An 18,865-nucleotide genomic window follows, 5' to 3' on the forward strand; every position below is an offset into this window, starting at 1 on the left:
GCTACTTGTCAATATGGACTTGTAGTGCAAGGCAAGTATAACTGTATAACTAGATGTACCGCAGAGCGGTACAAAATATGACCGCCGCCCAGTCCAGCACATTTGTTCCACAAAAATAAATCACGCTGAAAGGCCTATATGATTCTAACTGTCTCACTAAATTGCATTATCCACACTTAATTCTCACTGGTATGCTAGACAACAAGTACCAAAACATGATAAATTCATTTTATACAACCCCACCCCCATCTTGCCTGTTCATAATTCTGAGAAATTCTTGAATTGTGTGCATGTGTGCGTGTACACGTTTATGTTTATGTGTGTGGGTGTGTGTGTGTGTGTGTATGTGCGTGCTTGTGTGTTTGCCTGCGTATGTGTGTTTGTGCATGTGCATGCATGCGTACATATGTCTACTGTGTGAGTATGTGTCATGCATTATGATTACTGTAAATGTATGTGTGTGCATGTGTATCTGTTTATGCACATGTGTGCACATGGAATGGGTTAACATGACCCCTGGAGGCAAACATACGGAAAAAAATGGTCATCCTAGGCCCTACGGTTCTCAAGATATTCACAGAAAACTGTGTCTGCCCTACCCTCCTTTCGGGGGGGTCCAGTACAGCGGGGGGGCTACAGATCAAAACGAAAACCGATGGTTCCATGCTATCCATGTGGGGTTACATGCCCACCATGTACCCCAAGCTTTCAGTGTCCCAGGAATCCTTGTTGGTGTACGGTCACTAAATGTACACATAACTTATTTTATTGTAAGGCCCCCCATGAACGAAAGTTCACAAAACTTGGCATGCATTCGGAGGGTGTCATAATGATCCTACACTTTCTGAACTGAAAACACCCAATTTTTTGCTTTTTAATTTTTAACTAGGTGGCGCTATACATGAAATAAGTGGTAATGGGATGGGTTGACATGCCCCCTTAAGACCAACATACAAAAAAAGGTGGACCTCCTAGGCCCTACGGTTCTCGAGACAGTTTTATGTGAATGTCTCGGCCACCTACAGGCCAGTTGGTGTATAGTAACATAAATTAATTTACTGTGTGGCCCCCCATGAACGGAATTCAACGAAACTTGGCGTGCATTCAGAGGGTGTCATAATGATCCTACACTTCCAATTTCGTGCAGTTTTGACTATGTTAGGTCACAGATACCTGCGATTACAACACCTCATTTTTTACTTTTTTGTGTTTAACTAGGTGGCTATACATGAAATGAGTGGTTATGGAATGGGTTGACATGGCCTTGAGATCAACATACATAAAAAAAAATGGTCCTCCTAAACCCACGGTTCTCGAGATATTCACAGAAAAATGTGTCTGCACTACCCTCTTTTTTGAGGGGTGCAGTCCAGTCCAGCTGGGGGGGGGGGGGGGGGGCTACACATCAAAACAAAAAACGATGGTTCCATGCTATCCATATGGGGTTACATGCCCACCAAGTTTCGTCTTTGCTTTGCTGCGTGGCGGTCATAATTATAGGCTGTTTATCTTATTGACTCCGACACAGCTGTAGCCTATAATTTTTTGTTATTCTTATAATATTTGTCATTTCTTATACATATTTAGTCGGCTCTTCCACTTGACAGAACAACTCTATATCGGTTAAGGATGTCGCGATGAAGCGATGCTGCAGAAAAAACAAAAAATACGACTTTGAGTTTAGTAGGCTATCATTTTCAGTTCCTGTTTATCTATTGCATGATGGGTAATGATTTAAAGGAATCGTGTTGCAGTCTTGTAAATAGTGACCCTGCAAGATCCCTAGTCATTGCAAAATCATAGTCTGTGACTTAAAACTACTACTTGTCTTTAGATGTGAGAGGGTCTGAGACTGTAGTCTTTCAAAAATCTTTTCCAAATCTTTGCAAATCTTTCCAAAGTCTGTCAGTGTAAGGAGGGCTTGAGGTGAAAGTGCTGTGGAGAAATTGCAGGATTGTTTGGCTCTGCCACCTAACCACACCCAGTTTACCTGCTGGGAAACCCTGTAGCTCCGGAGCAGGGGCTCAGACCAGGATAAATTGTTCACTCTTTTGTTCATCTCAACCCAGCACTCCACTGTGTCCTGCTCTGTGTGCGTCTTTGAGTTAACGTAAGTCATCACTTTAATGACCCTCACTATGACTTTTGTGATGTTTATCAGTTTGTAGAGTAGCTCTGCCATCATGTGTAAAGTTAAGGTCTTTGTTTGTTGGTTTGGTGTGTTAGAGTCCCATGTGAGAGATGATTAGGTGATGTTGGTTGACTTGGGATGTCAAGTATTGTTTAGTTGTACCTTATATAGCCATATGATTTCAGTTTATTGTTCAAATGTCAATTGGTTTGTTTGTGAGTTGGGATCTGTACTGATTTACCCCATTTCACTGATTACTCCATTTTCTGTCTGTTTCCTCTTTGATGCAACACACATACAAGTAAAGAACAAAAGAACAGATGAATTGAAACTCAAATAAAATTCACTTGTGTTGCACCGAAACCTGCCATCTCCGTGTCATCACTCCATACCATTGAGCCTTCTGACCGAGGCTCTGCCTGCTTGCCACACACTCACACTACCTCGACCCACATCACCCCCTACAGTTCCTTCAGTTGAGTTGTGGAGGTTAGCATACTAGAATAGAATACTGTTGGGTTGTGGAGGTTAGCACACTATAATGTTACAGCTACTTGTCAGGACTTGTCGTGCAAGGCAAGTATAACTGCATAATTGTAGGCTGTTCATCTTATTGACTCCAACACAGAACCCACCCCCACCCCCCTTCACCTACCACCACAAATACAATTCCGTTCTGTGGGCAACACTGCCTTCCATTATCAGATCCTTCATCTTATCCATGACAAATGCATAGTCCTGTAGAATAGAGTATTGTTAGAATACTATTGAGTTGTGGAGATTAGCGCACTAGAATACTACTGTTAGAATACTGTTGGGTTGCGGAGGTTAGCACACTAGAATAGGGTATTGTTAGAATACTATTAGGTTGTGGAGGTTAGCACCAGGGTGCGATTTGTAGGGGTGGATGGTGAGGATTTCCCCCCCTCTGGTTTTCCTATCCCTACCTCTGCTAAATTATTTTTTATCCCCGTTGGGGACAACATTTATCCCCCTCTGCCCTTCATATTGATTAATGCTACTTCATATAAGTAAAGCGCTGCAATGTGAGAACAGTCTAGTAGGCTAGCCTACATAATAATCTGACATCAGAAACGCACCGTCACTGTCAGCACTCATGCTGCTGTGAATGTTGGTGGGTATTTAAACTATCTAGCGGGTGTTTTAACAGCTGCAAGAAATAGAAGCTTCATGGTCTTTATGTTCTGGTTCATAAATTATTTTCATAAAACTTCAAGTTGCCCTATAACTTTACTCTCCAAACTCTTCACTGCACTGTAGCCAATTAACTGACAGTATGATAGTAGGCTATTTATTTTCTGTAGGCTACAATAAACACATTTATTTTTTCAATATACTTTTGCAATATTACGCACTTGGCTACTGAACGCAAATCAGCAGGAGAGAGAATGCACGTAGCCTACACAACTAACACTGTTAGCCAATTCACTAACTTAAGACTTCAGTGCCATCATATACAACGTTTTTTTGCACAACAAATACAGAAAGGGTGGAGGCAGCAAAAGTAGAGGAGTAATTTCAGATGGGGCAAGAACAAGGTGAATTTGTATGCTTGTCAAAACGTAGTCCTACCCTGCATTAGAGGAGCTGATCATCATACCAAACACACTCGCTGTTTAGTCATACACCACGGTAAACTAAAACTAAAATGTTACAAAGGTGGCAAAATTAATATAGGCTATTATTAGCCATGACATTACTAGGCTATGAATCGTTCGTTCGTTTTTTTTTTTTTTTTTTTTTTTTTTGGGGGGGGGGGGGTTACAAACTTATTCAAAATCATCCCCCCCCCTCTGTTTTTTACACAAATCGCACCCTGGTTAGCACACTATAACGTTACAGCACAGGGTAATCCTAATTTTATGCATCAAATTTATTCCAATCCAACTCAAAAGTTTTGAACAACACAATGTGAAGGTTTTATCCAGATCAAAACCAAGAATAGATTATGTGATCTAATCCAATTTCAGAATCCTTGTTTCCCTTTGAACAAGCCATTTTCAAGATTTGATCCAATCCGATAGCCGAAATCCGGTAACTGAAATCCGATAACCGAAATCCGATCACTTTTCTTTTGAACAATTGGGCCCAAACAATCAATGCATATGTAAAACTAAAAAGCTATGCTACCTCATGTTCATTTTGCTCGGACTCCGTAAATCACCGCTTGCGGTTATATTTGGGGGCCAAGCAGCGAAGCTGCGAGGCAACCCATAGTGATTCTACGTGTTCTTATTATTATTATTATAACGAAACACTCATTTGCCATTGAACCATACAGTAAAAAGTTGGGAAATTTGGCACATTGATTCGGTATAGTCATATGATTAATTTCACTAAGTTTCATGTCAAGTGCTCTAAGCCCCAATGTGTCAGATTTTTGCATTACATCTATGCGCTTTAAAGTTTCAACCATACAAATTGAGGTATACTTGGAATCCTTGGATGAGACCGAACTCAACGCACCCCATGACGTCAATTTCCGCCACGTTGGATTTTCCGCCATATTGGATTTAATCAAAAACACTTAAAAGGAATCAAAGGTCATAAAGTTTGTCCAATTTTGACAAAACAGATGATCGTCAGACCATGACTCACAAACGCATTGCTTTTTGGACCCATATTCAAAACCTGTTGCCTGTCACGACCAATCAAGTTTGGCGGCAAAGCCGCAAAACAGGAAGTGAAGTAATATTTCAGTAAACCTTTAATGTATCACAACCAAACTCAGTACATGGGCTCAAGACCCAATAAGGAGGAGGCTCAATACATTTGATGACTTTTGACCTATAGGTGGCGCTATAATGAGCAAAATTACATTTTGGCCTGTAACAGGTAATGTGTTTGAAATTAAAACTTGCTATTGGTGTCTGTTAATGTTAATGTACTAGTGGTGTCTGTGGGAGATCCTAAGGCCGGCAGATGTGAATTTGTGATGTCAACGTAATTGATCCGGCTGCCATATTGGATTTAAAAGTTTTCAAAGGTCACAAAGTTTATCCGATTTTCACGAAACTTGACGCAGATGATCGTCAGACCATGACTCACAAACGCATTCCTTTTTGGAGCCATATTCAAAACCTGTCGCCCGTCACGACCAATCAAGTTTGGAAGCCGCCAAACAGGAAGTGAAGTGATATCTAAGCAAGACTTTTGTGTATCAACACCAAACTCAGTACATGGTCTCAGGACCCAATTAGGAGAAGGCTCAAGAAATTTGGTGCATTTTGACCACTGTGTGTCGCTATAATCACAGGAAGTATAGTCATATTTCAGCAACGCTTTGACATAGATAAACCAAAGTCTGTACATGGGGTCAGGACCCAATAAGGATGAGGCTCAATAAATGTAATGACCTTTGACCACTAGGGGGCGCTATAATCACAGGAAGTGGGCTCATATTTAAGCAATGCTTTCACGTATCGAAACCAAACTTAGTATATGGACTCAGGACAACATCCTAAGGAGGCACAATAATTTTAGCAACCTTTGACCACTAGGGGTGCTATAATTTGCAACACTTTCTCGTATCGACACCAAACTTGATAAATGGACTCGGGACCACATCCTGAAGACGTTCAATATATTTAGTGACCTTTGACCACTAGAGGCGCTATAATTATCAACACTTTCTCGTATCAACACCAAACTTGGTATGTGGACTCGTGACTACAACCTGAGGACGCACAATCAATTTGGTGATGTTTGAGGTGTGCTTATGTGTGGCGAGCTATTGGGTTGTGTGGGGGAGGAAGTTTATCTGTGTACATGTCTGTGTGTGGGACGGGGGGTTAATTGGGGGATGGGTTGGGTTGTCATGACAACTCCTGCTCAACTGCTTGGCCCCCTCATTGCTGCTTGCAGCTATATTTATTATTATTCCGTCATGGAAGTCTATGGCAGCCCATAGGACCGTCTGGTAAAAAGTTGTAAAATTTGGCACACAAATTAGGCACAGTCCCATGATTAATTTCACTAAGTTTTAAAGTTGGCACCTCGAGCACTCTAGCACCACCAACAGGCCAAAGTTGGACGTGCGTTCATACAAGTAACTTTTAACCCGTTGGCTCGATTGTCAAATATGAGGTATCGTTGGAATCCTTGGACCAAGCCGAGTTCAACGCACCCTATGACTTCATTTTCCGCCATGATGGATTTTCCGCCATATTGGATTTAATCAAAAACACCTAAAAGTTTTCACAGGTCACAAAGTTTGTCCAATTGACACCAAACTTGACACACATAATCTTTAGTCCAAGCCTCAAAAAAGTTGTCACTTTTTGTCTTCAAATCTACAACCGTTCGCCCGTAACAGCCAATCATAATTGGTGGCGAAGCCACCAAACAGGAAGTGAAGTGATATCTCAGCAAAGCTATCACGTATCAAAACCAAACTCGGTACATGGGGTCAGGACCAAATAAGGAGGGGGCTCAATAAATATAATGACTTTTGACCTATAGGTGGCGCTATAATTAGCAAATTTACCTTTTGGCCTGTAACGGGTGTTGTGTTTGGAATTAAAACTTACTAATGATGATTGTTAATACTATGGGAGGTAAGAAGTCCGACAGATGTGAATTTGTGACGTCAACGTAATTGATCCGGCCGCCATATTGGATTTAATCAAAAACACCTAAAAGTTTTCACAAGTCACAAAGTTTGTCCGATTGACACCAAACTTGACACACATAATTTTCAGTCCAAGCCTCAAAAAAGTTATCCCTTTTTGTCTTCAAACCTAAAATCGTTCGCCTGTAACAGCCAATCAAACTTGGCGGCAAAGCCACCAAACAGGAAGTGAAGGGATATCTCAGCAATGCTTTCACATATCAAAACCAAACTTGTTACATGGGCTCAGGACCCAATTAGGAGGAGGCTCAAGAAATTTGGTAAATTTTGACCACAGTGTGGCACTATAATTACAGGAAGTAGGCTCATATCTCAGCAATGCTTACACATATCTAAACCAAACTTGGTACATGGACTTGAGACCCCATCCTGAGGACACACAATACATTTGGAGTATTTTGACCACTAGGGGGCGCTATAATCACAGGAAGTAGGCTCATATCTCAGCAATGCATTCACATATGGAAACCAAACTTGGTATATGGACTTGGGACCCAATCCTGAGGACACACAATACATTTGGTGACCTTCAACCACTAGGGGGGCGCTAGAGATACAGGAAATTAGCTCGTATCTCAGTAACGCCTTTACGTATCAAAACCAAACTTGGTATATGGACTCGGGACCCGATCCTGAGGACGCACAATACATTTGGTGTACTTTGACCACTAGGGGCGCTATAATTAGGAAGACTTTCTCGTATTGACACCAAACTTGGTACAATGATTCGTGAACACATCCTAAGGACCCACAATAGATTTGGTGACGTTTGACCACTAGGGGCTCTATGATTAGCAACACTTTCACCTATTGCAACCAAACTTGGTATGTGGACTTAGGAGTACATCTTGAGGACACACAATAAATTCGGTGACCTTCGAATCCAGTCCAGTCCAATTCAAACAAGTCCAATGCAATCCACATCACAGTCAAGTCCAGTTCAGTCCAATCCAATCCAATCCCAACTCCTGCTTAACTGCTTGGCCCCCACATTGCTGCTTGCAGCTATATTTAAAGTTAAAAATGTTTTTGCTAGAATAACCTGTTATGATTTTGCTTAGACTCAGAGAGTGTTTTTCTTAAACATAAAAAAACGTTTGCTTATAAAACTTATAGGGTTTGATTTTGCTCAGACTTAAGGAATATTTACTTGAAACATAAAATGTGTTTGCTTAGATATAAAAAATATGTGTTAGATTTAAAGTGTTATGCTTAATTAAATGTACTTTGAACGTAATGTAAGGACAGAATGTAAGAACATGATGTGCCAGCTGTAAGAGACTGTATGTCAGCAGAACAAGTCTAAATGCACATCACACAGATAAGGACACAGAAGCCTGTCCGATAAATACAAGAGTAATTAGGGATAGAACCTAAATTGTTATGTAACATTTTTACATTTTGTGTGTTATAAGAACTGTACTCAGAAGAGCTTAAATTTTGAGCAAACTCAAATTTTTAAGAATGACTAAACAACTTTTGTAAACACAGCTCTGAAGTTCTTCCCCTTTTTATTGAGTTAACCACATTATGAAGTACGAGCCAAGGGCATTGGGACTCCGAGATAGAAAGAGACTCTGAAGTAGTCCACCTTCCTTAGCCCCCAAACCCCAAATTAGGGAATTTGATTCAGATAGAGAGAGCCTCTCAATCAAGTCAACCCTCTCGTACATCGTAAACCCGTTGAAAAGGGGCCCTCGCACTAGATATATACACTGAAAGATACTTTCTCTCTTACCCTGTGACATCACAGGCCGAAGACGAACACACACACACACACACACACAGGAGTAGCGATCTCAACTATGTGAAAGGGAGCCCCTTTAGACAAAATGCATACCTCCTCTTTTACCCTGTGAAATCCTCACAGTCCGAAGACGAGCACACCCACACTTACAGGAGTAGCGATCTCTACTGTGTTACGGCCCCGTAGACACCAGAGTGGACACAAAACGCAACAAGACGCGAGAACTGCTACAGTAGGCAACCGAAATTCCTTACTGCAGAAATAGTAGATTGCTGTTCCTGTCAACAGTATTGGTTTGGGCGTTCTTTTTAAAACATAGGGTAAATGTTTCATTCAAAGCAGTGCTTTCTCGTCTGCCTGCTTCAGTCAGACTGCACTGGGTCAAATGTCACTATGAAATGCGATTAATGAGCGAAGACAGCTGAAATCAGTCTGTCTCAAGTCTCAAATCAACTGTGCATATAATGTAAACAACCTAACTGTTGTGAAAACGTCCTCGAAACTGTGCGAAGTTCTGCAAATGAGTCGGCTTTTTAAATGGTTCTGCTGCTTCTGCATAGATCAACCTACCCTCAAAGATTCGCTCTGATTGGATTTCTTCCCAACTTCCCCACAAAAAGAGTAGTTCTGATTGGATCTCTTTTCCATTCGTCCCTCCCTAACATGTTTGTCTCAATTTTATTCGTTGACTAAAGTGTGAGTTATATTTCGTTACAGTCTTCTGTGGTAACTTGGATAATAACCAGGACCACAAAGGATGTTGTACCGAGTGGTAGCTTTTATATGAATTGTATTCAAGTAAATACTGTAGTATTACAGAGCTCAGTAACAGCACGTTCTTCTAACAGGAGACGTTAACTCGTACACAGTTACAAGGAGGCAGTGCAAGACTATCTACCTAAATGCATAGACTCCACCTAGTGGTATAAAATGTACGTTTTTATTAAGTTTTTTATTAAGACGGTGAAAAAGGTTCGTTGACAAATATTTTTGTCATAGTCTTTGTCAACGAAATTAACACTGTCTCCAGCATCTTTCTTGCCAACATGTGTTCTTTGTTGAACAAGCTGGGTGAACTTAAGATCTGGACCCTCACACAGAAAAGCCTTATGGACTGTAACGTCATGTTTTTCACTGAAACTTGGCTTAACGACATCCCAACCAGCGTGGTGGAGCTAGAAGGCCATTCTGTCTTCAGGGTAGATAGAACAGCGGAGGCTTCAGGTAAGAGCAGAGGAGGTGGATTATGCATTTATGTAAACAAAACTTGGTGCACAGACTGCATCACTGTTGCTCTGCTGAACTGGAATAGTTAATCGTCAGATGCAGGCCCTTCTACCTTCCACGTGAGTTAAACTGCATTGTTGCTATTGCTGTGTATGTACCACCCGATGCCAACAGCAAAGCAGCAATGAAAAAACTTTCTATTGCCATTTACAAGCTTCAGACTAAACATCCAGATGGGGCTTTTATTGTCACTGGGAACTTCAACAATTGCAACCTTAAAACTCTTCAGCCTAAATTTCACCAAAATGTCTCATGCTCTACAAGAGGCAGTAAAACCTTGGATCATGTCTACACAAACGTGTCTTGTGCCTACAAAGTCACACCCCTCCCCCACCTTGGTCAGTCTGACTACCTCTGACTACCTATCTGGATGGAAGACGCAGACTCCACTCTACAACACCAGTTCCAACACACTGACTGAATGTGTTTGCTACTGACTCCACCACAGACTTCCAAACCAACATTGACACATAAACCAACTCTGTCCTGGATTATATCAAAAAGTGTGTAGATGGAGTGACTACACATAAAACAGTGAAATTATTCCCTAACCAGAAACCTTGGATGAACAAAGAAGTTCGCCTCCTCCTCAAGGCTAGGGACGCAGCCTTCAGGTCGGGAGACCATGAGGCCTACAGCTCAGCCAGATCCAACCTGAGGAAAGGAATGTCCAGGGCCAAACACACCTACAAGAAAAGGATTGAAGAGCACTTCAACGCCTCCAACCCCCGGTGTATGTGACAAGGCCTAAATATAATCACCAACAAATCCCCATGCAATTCTTCCCTACCCTCTTCTCCTTCCTTCCTAGACGAACTAAACCACTTCTATGCTCGATTTGACCGGGGAAACAAGGAGGCAGCCTTCAAGTCAGCTGTTTCACCGATACATTCCAATTTTCCACCTCAGATGTCTGCGACATCCTGGGCAGGGTGAATGCCCGGAAAGCTGCTGGCCCTGATGGAGTTGAAAAGATACACTTGGCAGCAACAGGTGCCGACTAGCAAGAGATAAGACCGAAAAACGATCCTTTCATAACGCCACCTGTGGGTTTGAAGTTACCAAGTGGTGTGTCAGCATCTAAGGAGGGGTATAAATTTTGGTGTTCGACATCGTGCAATCCACTCAGGCTTTGCGCTATGGAGACATTAAACACATTTTGCACAGAACTCTGCCGGACTTTTGTTTGAGATAAGTCTTTGACTTCAGCACATATAATGGTGTATTTTGGTTATGTTGTGGACAAGATATTTAGACTCAATTTCTGGCCCAAGTCTGAATATGGCACGATAACCTGTAAATCAGTTAAATTAATAAGAAAACATCTTGTACGATCACTTTTAAAGTTATTTGAGCTGGAATGAACTTTGCAACTACAACATAACAACGTATGCTAGCCACAGCAACATAGGGACTCGTCAAGCACACAGGTAAATTTATTTCATATATATGTGCAGGGCCCTTCTTAATTCCTGACATTCATGTGTGAGTTTATAAAGTTTAAAAATACCTTTGTGATAGGCTTAGTTAAAATAACAGGTTATTGTGAAAATTATGTATTATTTGAACCTTTCTATTTTGTGGGTTTCTGCCAATCAGCAGGGTGGCGCTGACAACCAATTAATGATTTGAGTTTTGTTTTGGCTATGGGTTGAGTGGGGAGAAGAGAAGAAGATGGCGGAGTGTTAAGAGACTGACACAAGAGTAGGCCTAGGCTAACAAAGACATTAATAGTTTAACACTGATTTTTTAAATTGAGGGAGTTTTGTTACTTTAACAGATGTTTTTCAATGTGGCTGCATTTATGTGTGAATGCGAGGACATGAAGGTCAGTTACCGCGGGGGAAGTTCATAAGGCTTTAGAAACCACTACAGGCTAGTTACTTGACCGCTTTTGTGCTAGCGGACTTGAACTGTGCCAGAGACGTGAACGACGGCTGGGCATTCGCTCCAAGGCGTGGATGACTACAGGACTTCGGAGGGGGGATTTCGGACTCCTATGGCAGCACTGGATTTGTACGACAGGAAATGCTGGTAGTGAGTGGAATATTTTGCACGCCATACTGCTACTATGATTCTCCAAATTGATTCCTATGAGCTCCAACGAAAGCGCGCCAACTTTAGTTATACTGGCCAGTAGGACATTTGCTAGGTTGATTTTCTCTTTCTCTGTGTGGTTTGAACTGTTTGCAGATAAACTATTATCTGTAGTGATTCACAATGTGAATAAATGCATCTTTGGTTTTCTACTTCAAATCTATAACAGTGTCTGAGTTGGTTAGTAAAACGATTAAGAGTGTATTATTGTTTAATATGATAAGTTACATTTCGATGTGCATCCCACTATTGTAGTTTCACAACCCCTAGACAAAGTAGAATTATGAGCCAGATTATAGGTGGGAGGGCTACATATGTATCACATAGTACATAGTCTCCTTTGCATTATCTCGGCCATGTTAACTGTGTTACCTGTGCCCATTTGCCTTTTTCAACCTGCTTATTCCTGATCTGAATATACATCAAAATTTTGACTGCAGAAGCACACGCATACAAAATAAGATTCACTGATTCATGTTATGACCAAGCGAGAGCACTCCATCCACTTATGGACCGGACACAGGTAGACGAAAATTCCACACAGAATCGTCTCCTACACACATTGTAATGATTACCGATGATGATAGCTTTCAGTCTCACTGTCTCCAAAAAGTTACAATATGCGATTAATGTGATTAAATTGTCATAGTCTGGTTGCGGAGTATATCACCAAGACACATCAGATAGCAAACTAACTAGTCTTTATAAGTACTAATTGTGGTCTAGAAGTCCTCTAGAAGCATGTTTAGTTTGTTGGCAAGTCTGTTGGCAACATGTATTTTGCCACCAACGTGAGCACATTATTTACCAACTGGGTCAAATACATCAACAACATTTTAGAGAGGTCCCCTATGAAGAATGTATTAATATTTATGCATATATGTGTAATGTCATGTCACATGTTTTATTATTGCACTTGCACTGATACTCAGTATATAATCATATATCAGTTGTATCTTACCTCTTGCAAGTACCGTATGGAATAAGGCAGGAGGTTGCGGATAGTCACTGCTGGATACAAGTGAATAATGTAGGCAGGGTCCCAGTCTTCCTCTGCTTGACTAGCTATAAAAGTCAGGTCATCAGGTATGGCAAATGTTTTCACCACCAATGGAAGGAAACTGGCACTGCTAGCAGGGCACAGTAGTTCCGATTGCACCTCAGAGCTCATGTGAACATTTTCTTTCCAGGTGATGCATGTAGAGGATGGTAAGTATTGACCTTCTAAATTACCAACAGGAATAAGGAAGAGCTGATACCTGCAGTTGAAACAGATCACCATGATAAATTGATGGTAAGTCATATTTAGGCAATTAAGTGTATTTTCACATTTCCACATCACCTTTGGGATACAGCCTGTACAGCATGCATCAGAAGGCCCTCAATTGGGGGGGGGGCTTAATGGTTATATTTTACATAATATAAATGTACTTTTACGTGGCTTAGGGTGCTTTAGGCACCCTTTTAGTCAGACTACCATTATATGAAACTACTTAAAATCAATGCAACGCAGCTTTGGCTGGAAATAGAAAACCGGATTTCTGAATACTGAAGTGTCCTGGTGACATCATTGTTGGCTAATGAATATTGGTGCTGGATAAACAAATAGTGCGTGCAACAGAGGAAAAGTTCTTTGGTGTTGCTTTAATAGGCAAAAATATCCAAAAAACACTTGGATAGTCCCTTTTAGACTATTTACAGATGTTCAGATTATCAACAAACTATCTGTTGACACTGTTAACTAAAATGCATGGTTACACTTAAGGTTATGGGATGTTTTTGGTTAAGGTGATGCTCAGTTATTGTGTGACAGCTGAACTTTAATTTCAAGATGATCTATAAAGGCTCTATAAGGCTCTGTATAAAGACCAAAACTGGTCTTAATGATCATTAGATGCCATTGATACTTATAATAGTATGCATGCTAACTGACACTAATCGGCAAAAATTAGTCATTACATACCATGTGTGCCATTTACATAATAAGTGCATGTGTATGTGTGTGTATGTGTGTGTGTGAGTGAGTGACAGGGACAGAGGGATAGAGACAAGGAGATTGAATGAATAACACAATATTCAGGATATAGCCTAGGAAACATGATCAATACATTTTCAGTGTCACCTTCGGCAAGCCCCAATTCTCTACCTCTCTAACTTTCTTTTGAAGGATTCTCCCTGTTAGTTAAGTTACTCCTTTCCTAGCCATAGACACTAATAGGGCTGGTGCTTATGTCCGTTTCTGTGGTGCTAAGCGAATGAGAGTTTTAGACTATCCCTGGATAGGACACCAGTCCATCACAGGTAAACCCCAGCCGAAACTGGTACCCATTTAACATCTGAAGGATTTGAGTCAATGCAGATTAAGTGCCTTGTCTGAGGGCACAGCACACACCATCAAGTGACCATCTGGTATTCAAACTGTCAATCTTCCGATTGCCAGCCTAACCCCATTAGACCACTGAGCTACACACTCTTCTCTCTGTCCCCTTTCACAGGAGTAACTGCCTGTCTCTTTCTCTCATCTGGGATGGGAACACTTCTCACAAGTATATATAAGGGATAATGTATAGAGCGGTCATTACTGGGAAAATAAGTCCGATTAGGGCTTAACCGGACCACGCCGCAGCGAGGGGTCTTGTTCCGCCCTGAAGGGACTTATTTTCGCAGTAATGACCGGGCGCTCTATACATTATCCCGCTTTATTATCGCTACTTGCCAAAACGAAATAATAAACTCCCCACGATATGACTTTAGCCTACATAACCTAGCCTATTTGTTACCGTTCATCGTGGCATTTGCTGAGAAACAAATAGTTTGCAACAACACACGCTGCTGAACTTGAATCAAACATTCTTTAGAACACAGCTGATCAACCGTCTGCCTTCACGTTTGAATGAAGTTCCAGTCCTTGCGTAGTGATATGAAAGACATTAATCAGAAGCACAAAACCTGTTGCCATTGACAGCGGTGATTAAATGCTTTGCCGGTGATTTATGTAGATTTAACATAGGCCCGAACGTTGGGAAGGCCCATTCATGTGAATGGAACTTTCTGCAGCACTCTGAAGAGCCGTGTAATAAATGAAATTATGATAGAGGTATACTTAAACAACAAAATGACAACTGTGTTGTCTTTCTTTCAACTTACCTGTAAGACTCTAAGGTGACATGTAACTCTTTGTCTGGTTGGGAGACGCCTACATTGACCATGTTTCCACTGTTTGGGCAGTATTTTAGGATAGCAAAAGGCACAGAAAAGTGGTTTTTTATCTAAACAAAAGACATTAAAAAACATTGAACAGACATTAGAATAATTTAATTAATTATTCAAATGTATCTAAAGCAGGGATGTTCCTCTCTATCTTCAAGAAGCTCTTGAAAACTCAACTCTTCTGAGAGTACATTTTACTTCATTAGAACATGGATTAAAATATCTCTACCACCTTAGCATTAAGAGGAAGGTAAGGCATTGCCATGGGTTAATACATCTAGTTAATAGGATTAAACAGGGTTCCCACCCATTTTCACTGACACAATTTAAAAACCTTTCCAAGAGTTTTCAATGACCTTGAATGAAATTTCACGGCCTACAAGAACAAATTTGCTTACTGTACACCACAGGTTGAACCAATTATGAAAAGATTGGATAAAACTGTGTTTTCTCCACCACCATTCTATATCTATGAAGTCAAATTCTGCGAGTTAATGTACGCTCCAGGGGTGTCACTAGACCTGAAACTGCACTTAGACACACCCTCCCCACACACACACACACATAGAGGGTCCGGGGGAATACTCCCCCCGACATTTTTTTTTTATATTTATCTAACTACTAGAGATTTTACTGGGGCACAGCAGTTCAGTACTGGGGCATGTGCCTTAGTAAAAGGGGTCTAGAGAAGCCTATGCATCCTAAAATGAAATTTCATGACTTTTCCAAAACCTTGAATGAATTTACTGAATTCCATGATTTCCTCAGGCGAGGGAAAAAGGATGAAAAGGAATTCTACAATTCCATGACCATGGAAACCCTGGTTATTTTTTTAATTGTTTTTAAAAACAATCCTACCATCACTCTACACATTACAAACTTACCTGAAGTGGAGATCTGACAATGATGACCTTGTTACCCTGTTTGGCATCAACCTGCAGCAGCACTGACACAACCTCATGTGTATGTGGTCCTCGTATATTATAGAGCCGTCTACCTGGTTTACTGATGGGAATACTGGAGATCTCACTGTAACCTGTGGGGACTGGAAAGACACAGACACAGATATCCACCCAGTTACAGTCCTGTTCAAATTAATTTAAAATGCAATTTGTCACATAAAATAAATATGGTTAACCCAGGCACGACGCCAGGATTCCAGTTTTGGATGGGCTTAAATAAAAACGTTATCAAATCACTGTTTGACCTAATAAAAATGACTGACTAATATTCTGTTATATTATGTGCTTACATAAGAGATTTTAATAGCTTGATGCTCTTTAAATATGTTGTTGCATTGTAAAAAGTTTCGGTGCATAGGACGGACCTACATTCTGACCAAAGAAGAGTGCTTTGGAATCTCCATTGTGCACCATACCTGGCTGTGCTTTAGCGCATCTCTCTAGACCTAAGGCCTATAAGTCGACTGTAAAAGTGGTCAGGAATCTAATATAGTTTAGTTCTGCTCGTATAACATGAATGAATGAATAATATTTTGACAATTAAAGGATGTAATGACCTGTTGCTATCTTGGCATTTCTGTTTGCTATTAGAACTATATAGCCTAAGGCGGTGGTTCTCAAACTTTTTGTTTCATTCCCCACTTTGATCAAGGGGGCATTTGAGAGCCCCACCTGTCCCTCATCGCTTTAAGAAAGTGGTAGGTCAAGCTTAAAATTGTCAAATTTATTGAAATAATGATAATGACAAGTTCTAAATATATCCTCTTCAGCAGAGTTAAAATCAGCTGGCGCTGCATATATAACTAGATGTACCGCATAGCGGTACACAATATGACCGCCGCTCAGTCCTGTACATCCGTTCCGCGAAAATAAATCGCACTTCAAGTTGTCTCCATATTTTACTCCATCCCCTACTCTTGAAACTTTTGTGTATGCTTGTTTGGCATGCCTGAGTGTGTGTGTGCAGCTGCACAGAAAGTAGCCTACTGGTGCTGAAAAGGTGAATAGATTGTAGAATAGCCAAAGAAGATGTAGCATTGTTATAAAACCTTTAAAATCTCTAAACAATCACAAGTAGGGCAGTTCATCACAGTTCATCCATTGCAACTGGATTGATGAAAGGTCACTTACACCTGTAGGCTACATTGTATTTGGGAAAAGCAAAAGGTATCAGCATAATGTTATTTATTTATTTATTTATAAACAAAAACATCTCTGTCAGTTCCATGCCGTTTTCAACAGCTATCAAAAACAAGGGTCATTTTTGGATGGATAGATTTTTTGTGAATGTTTCTTCTTCTACATAAGATTTTAGTCATCTTTAGTTCATGTAATACTTTATTGTCAATGCACAAATTAAGTAACAGTAGTCTGAAACATTATTGTTAATGCACAAATTAAGTAACAGTAGTCTGAAACGAAATGCTGTTTTACATCTAACCAGTGGTGCAAATAACTGACATGTCCAAATGGGCCTTGATGAAATGCGTCACTAGACTGTTCATACACATTTTAACGGGACAAAGTTAAAGAGCTGTTGTCCGTTATTGTTCGTGCAAATATAGGCTGATTCATGTTCCCTTGCATTGTGTAACTGAGCTCCATGGCTAGTCTGGCTTTCACCAGACCAAGCTCAATCTTTTAAGAAATCAAAAAATAAATAGCGGGCAGATCAGGCTGGGTTCACCCAGCCTAGTCCATAGGCACCCGATATTGTTTAATTTTCCGATTGAGATATCCACGCTCTGGCTATTCTAAATGCAAAAATGCATCAGGGAGTTATGACAAAACTGTAACTAACAAACTAGATCCTAATAGAAAGCTGTTAGCTTCCCTAAGCTACAGGTAGGCTTATAAGGTAGTAATAAATTGTCAATAGGCTATGCTGGCGCACAAATAAAATCTCCTTTGGAAACCAATGGCTTACAGTATCAAGCGGACTTAAACTGAAACCGAAAAGTTGTAATAAAATTCACGCAGCTCCATGAGTCAAGGAAAGCGCGAATGAAGTAGCCACTTCTAAATGGGACCCACTACACAGTAGCTTAAGGTGTGTTGCTAAAGCAGCCATAATGAAATGAAGGTGTCATTGTTTGGATACTTCACACACACGTGCTTTTTATTCCCCTCTCACACCCTGCACGCACTTAAAACAAAATAAACAGACGTCTCAGTCTCACGCATGTAGGCCTATAGGCAAAACTGTATCAGACCGGTGTAACGTTGGTAAATCTTCCATTGCACAGAATGATTTTTGTAGCACGTGCAACAAATGACAGTCGAAAGATACAATTACAGTGCTGCTATCAATTTGCTTGGTATAACCGCATTTATAGTTTTCTACAAATGCAATCAATCAAATTGGCCTCCATCACTCAACCAACGCTTAACGGTAACATAACCTAGGTCCTTATTGATATTATAAGATTAACGCATTGCCTGCGGTAAAACCAAGCATGTCCGATAAACATCCTCAGATTTATTTTGGCTTCAAGAAGAAAGGGGAATTACAATTCATGTGAACATCGTCCTATCCTTATTAGAAGTTCTCTGCGGTAAACTACAGTCCATGTAGGAAGCGTCCATTGTTTTTCCAACCCACTTTTAACTTCCAACAAAATTACGTCTCACTGCAACGATGCATCTAGTGGACAAACGACTACTTATCGCCAATACTGGAAATGCAGCCATGATGATGATGATGAATATTTATTTTGGCTTTCTTTTAATCCTACTGAATTTGTAATTATGTATCGGCCGTTCTCATACCGATAGTATGT

The 18,865-nt window shown here is 40.6% G+C and overlaps 1 protein-coding gene across 1 annotated transcript in view; it reads right to left on the reverse strand.

The window, feature by feature from the left end:
* The window catches only part of vps13c (vacuolar protein sorting 13 homolog C), a 382,259-nt gene that overhangs the window by 119,973 nt on the left and 243,421 nt on the right, over positions 1-18,865 (reverse strand). The window contains 3 exon segments of the mRNA XM_048262721.1: positions 12,875-13,172; positions 15,061-15,182; positions 16,008-16,168. Of these exon segments, the coding sequence (XP_048118678.1) occupies positions 12,875-13,172; positions 15,061-15,182; positions 16,008-16,168 (581 nt within the window).

The sequence above is a fragment of the Alosa alosa genome, chromosome 14 (genome assembly GCF_017589495.1).
Source record: "Alosa alosa isolate M-15738 ecotype Scorff River chromosome 14, AALO_Geno_1.1, whole genome shotgun sequence".
Classification (NCBI taxonomy): Eukaryota; Metazoa; Chordata; class Actinopteri; order Clupeiformes; family Clupeidae; genus Alosa; species Alosa alosa.